The 3,266-nt window shown below is 44.4% G+C and overlaps 1 protein-coding gene across 1 annotated transcript in view; it reads right to left on the bottom strand.

Annotated features, from left to right (window-relative positions):
• KLHDC10 (kelch domain containing 10) overlaps positions 1-777 on the bottom strand; it is a gene marked incomplete at both ends in the record, with an annotated part of 8,028 nt that extends 7,251 nt beyond the window's left edge. The window contains one exon of the mRNA XM_010168459.2: positions 734-777. Coding sequence (XP_010166761.2) covers positions 734-777 — 44 coding nt within the window. The remainder of the gene's footprint in view (positions 1-733) is intronic.
• Positions 778-3,266: the final 2,489 nt, after the last annotated feature.

Here is a 3,266-nt window from a genome sequence, read left to right as displayed (position 1 = left end):
AGAGAAACATCTGTCCCTTTGGGCTTTTTATTTTCAACTCTGAAAGTATCCAAAGAGACTGATTCATTTTGAAGCGAACACACTGAGGATAAAGGTATTTACAATGGAGGGAATTGGTCAGATTGTTAAAATGGGAGATGTTTTGAGAGGGCAATTCATCTGATCTTGAATATTTACAAATAAAATCCTGTTTGAGAAGTGTCCATGCCTCTCTGCAGCCTATAGAGGATGAAGGGCTCGTGTGTCTGTGCTTGGTCAAAAGGAGCTCATCCTGCTCACTTCTTTGTAGAATCACAGAATCACAGAACGTTAGGGATTGGAAGGGACCTCAAAAGATCATCTAGTCCAACCCCCCTGCCAAAGCAGGAATCTAAATGTGATCACACAGGAAGAATCATCAAATGGTTTGGGCTGGAAGGGACCTGAAAGCTCATCCAGTTCCAACCCCCCTGCCAGCAGCAGGGACACCTTCCACTAGACCAGGCTCCCACCCTGCCCTCCAACCCGCCAGGAGGTGCCCAGCCACAACTTCTCTGGCCAACCTGTTCCAGCGTCTGACCACCCTCACACCAAACAATTTCTTCCTCACATCTCATCTCAATCTACTCTTGTCCAGTTTATAACCACTGTTCCTCGTCCTGTCACTCCCTGCCCTTGGCCAAAGTTCCTCCCCAGCCTTCCTGGAGCCCCTTCAGGTACTGGGAGGCCACTAGAAGGTCTCCCTGGAGCCTTCTCTTCTTTTTCTGTGTTTGCCCTGAAGGTCTCCAAAAAGAAGATCTGAAAGAACTGAAATGGGAGCTTAATTCCAGCAAAGAGTGGGAGCACTGATGCAAACGTTTTACAGGGCAGGGAGGATTTAATCCAATCACCTATGGAATTTAAAAGGTGTTAGGGAATTAAGAGTTCAAATATTCCATTAATGATAGATCCTGTTTCCCCATAGTTAAAACACGTGCTGTGAGAATTTTCCAGAGGGAAGAAAGGAGAATAAGGATGAGTTTTAGATAAATCCAACAGACTAAGAGGCATAATTCAAAGAAAAAAACAATAAAAAATAAAACCAAGGAGGCAGCCTCTGACATTCACCTCTCAAAATTAAAAGGGGGAGACAAATGACTGCTATAAAGCCCCAGAACAGTTAAGTTTCATCAGAAAGGGATCAATGTTTGATACATGCAGGTCCTCAGGACAGAAAGATCATAGAATCATAGAATGGTTTGGATTGGAAGGGACCTCAAAGATCATCTAGTTCCAATCCCCCCGCCTTCAGCAGGGACACCCTCCACTAGATCAGGTTGCTCAAAGCCTCATCCAGCCTGGTCTTAAACACTTCCAGGGAGGGGGCATCCACAGCTTCCTTGGGCAACCTGTTCCAGTGGGTACATTAAACCCATACACAGCCCAGCTGGTTTCACCTCTTCCCATTTACCTAGAAACCCATCTCCTATCTTTAAAAGATGATTCCCCCCCCCCCAAGATATTTTCAAGACACAGAAAGGGCATCAGAAGACGGAGCTGGTGTCAAACACATACTTGCAAGTACCCAACTGAGATGTTCTGAAAGGACCACCCTTCCCATGCAGCTGTTCCTGCTGCAAACCACATCTGCCCCTAGTTCCCTGCTCGTTCCCACTACTCTCACCAACAATTCAGAGTGCTCGGTGCACTACAGGGACAAATCCTTTAATTAAACACTCTACTTAGTAACTGTCCTTTGCCAGAAGCTTGGGATCATCACAGCAGAACGAGGAGAAATTATGCCTGTCCCTGGTCACATCCTCACAATTCAGCTGCTCAGGGGAAATCCACTGTCCTTGGCGTTAAGCCCAGGTAACGGGTGACAGAATGAGAGGAAATGGCCTCAAGTTGCACCAGGGGAGGTTTAAATTGGGTATGAGGAAAAATTTCTTCACTGAAAGGGTTGTCAAGCATTGGAACAGGCTGCCTAGGGAGGTGGTGGAGTCACCATCCCTGGTGGTATTTAAAAGATGGGTAGATTAGGTGCTGAGGGACATGGTTTAAAGGTGGAAGTGGCAGTGTTGGGTTTATGGTTGGACTCGATGATCTTAAAGGTCTTTTCCAACCACTGTGATTCTATGAACACCAAAACTACCTGCTAATACTAAGTTTCACTCTTCACTAATCCCTTTGTCTCAATGGACTAGACCAGAGAAGAAGATCTATCTACCCATAAAACAGGAAAAAAAATATTATCCAACATATCAATGAACTGAACAATTAAATTGCCACCAAACTCTTCTATTCAGAATTGACCCTAATTCACTTTAGGATAAAGTCTTAGAAAAAGATTTATAGAATCATTAAGGTTGGAAAAGAACTCTAAGATCATCTAGTCCAACCATCAACCCAACACCACCATGCCCATTGAACCATGTCCCTAAGCACCACATCTACACGTCTTTTAGATACCTCCAGGGATGGATGGTGACTCCACCACTGCCCTGGGCAGCCTGTTCCAATGACTGACAACCCTTTGGGTGAAGAATTTTTTCCTAATACCCAATCTAAACCTCCCCTGGTGAAACCTGAGGCCATTTCCTTTTGTTCTGTCACTTGTTACTTGGTCAAAGAGACCTAGACCCACCTCTAGTTATGTCTTTTTAAAAGAGAGACCTATCAAAGCTGAATCTATTGAAGAGTTAATTCAGATTAGTTTCTTCAGCAGACAATCTCTATGACTTGCACCTCCAATAACGAGCTGTATTTCCATTTAATTATGTTTTATCAGATGATTCACCTCTCCTACTGAAATTCTTCATGCAAGTTTTGGATTTGGTTTTGCTCCAGCATTAGTGGTCTGCAACGAGTCTACTACACAACTGCAAACTTTATACAGTGCAGGAAGATGGAAACACCCAAGGGTTTGCAAACTTCCTCCTCTAGTTAGCAAAGCTCGTCTCCCCAAGAGCTGAACCTGCCAGAGATTAAAGAAGCACCCAACACGAAGTGAAGCACAGCAAGGCATCATCATTGTGAAGATCTGCAAGTCACCAGGCCTTGCTATGAATTCTTTGATGCCAAGCATGGAAAGTAGCAGCAGGATGTACCAAGTGAAGACAGATCTGTGGGAAGGAGGTTGTCAAGCTAGTTATAGAAAATGGCTTTAAAGTGGATGGATACAAGTAGGGAAGCTCCTGCTTCCACACAATCACAAAATTGGCTGGATTGGAAAAGCCCTTGAAGATCATTGAGTCCAATCATGAACCCAACACTGACAAGTCCCCTATGACTAACCAATGTCCCTC

Source organism: Antrostomus carolinensis, unplaced genomic scaffold (assembly GCF_000700745.2).
Source record: "Antrostomus carolinensis isolate BGI_N321 unplaced genomic scaffold, ASM70074v2 scaffold9115, whole genome shotgun sequence".
Classification (NCBI taxonomy): domain Eukaryota; kingdom Metazoa; phylum Chordata; class Aves; order Caprimulgiformes; family Caprimulgidae; genus Antrostomus; species Antrostomus carolinensis.
Note: the sequence above shows the minus strand (reverse complement) of the source record. Positions and strands in the feature narration are given on the sequence as shown.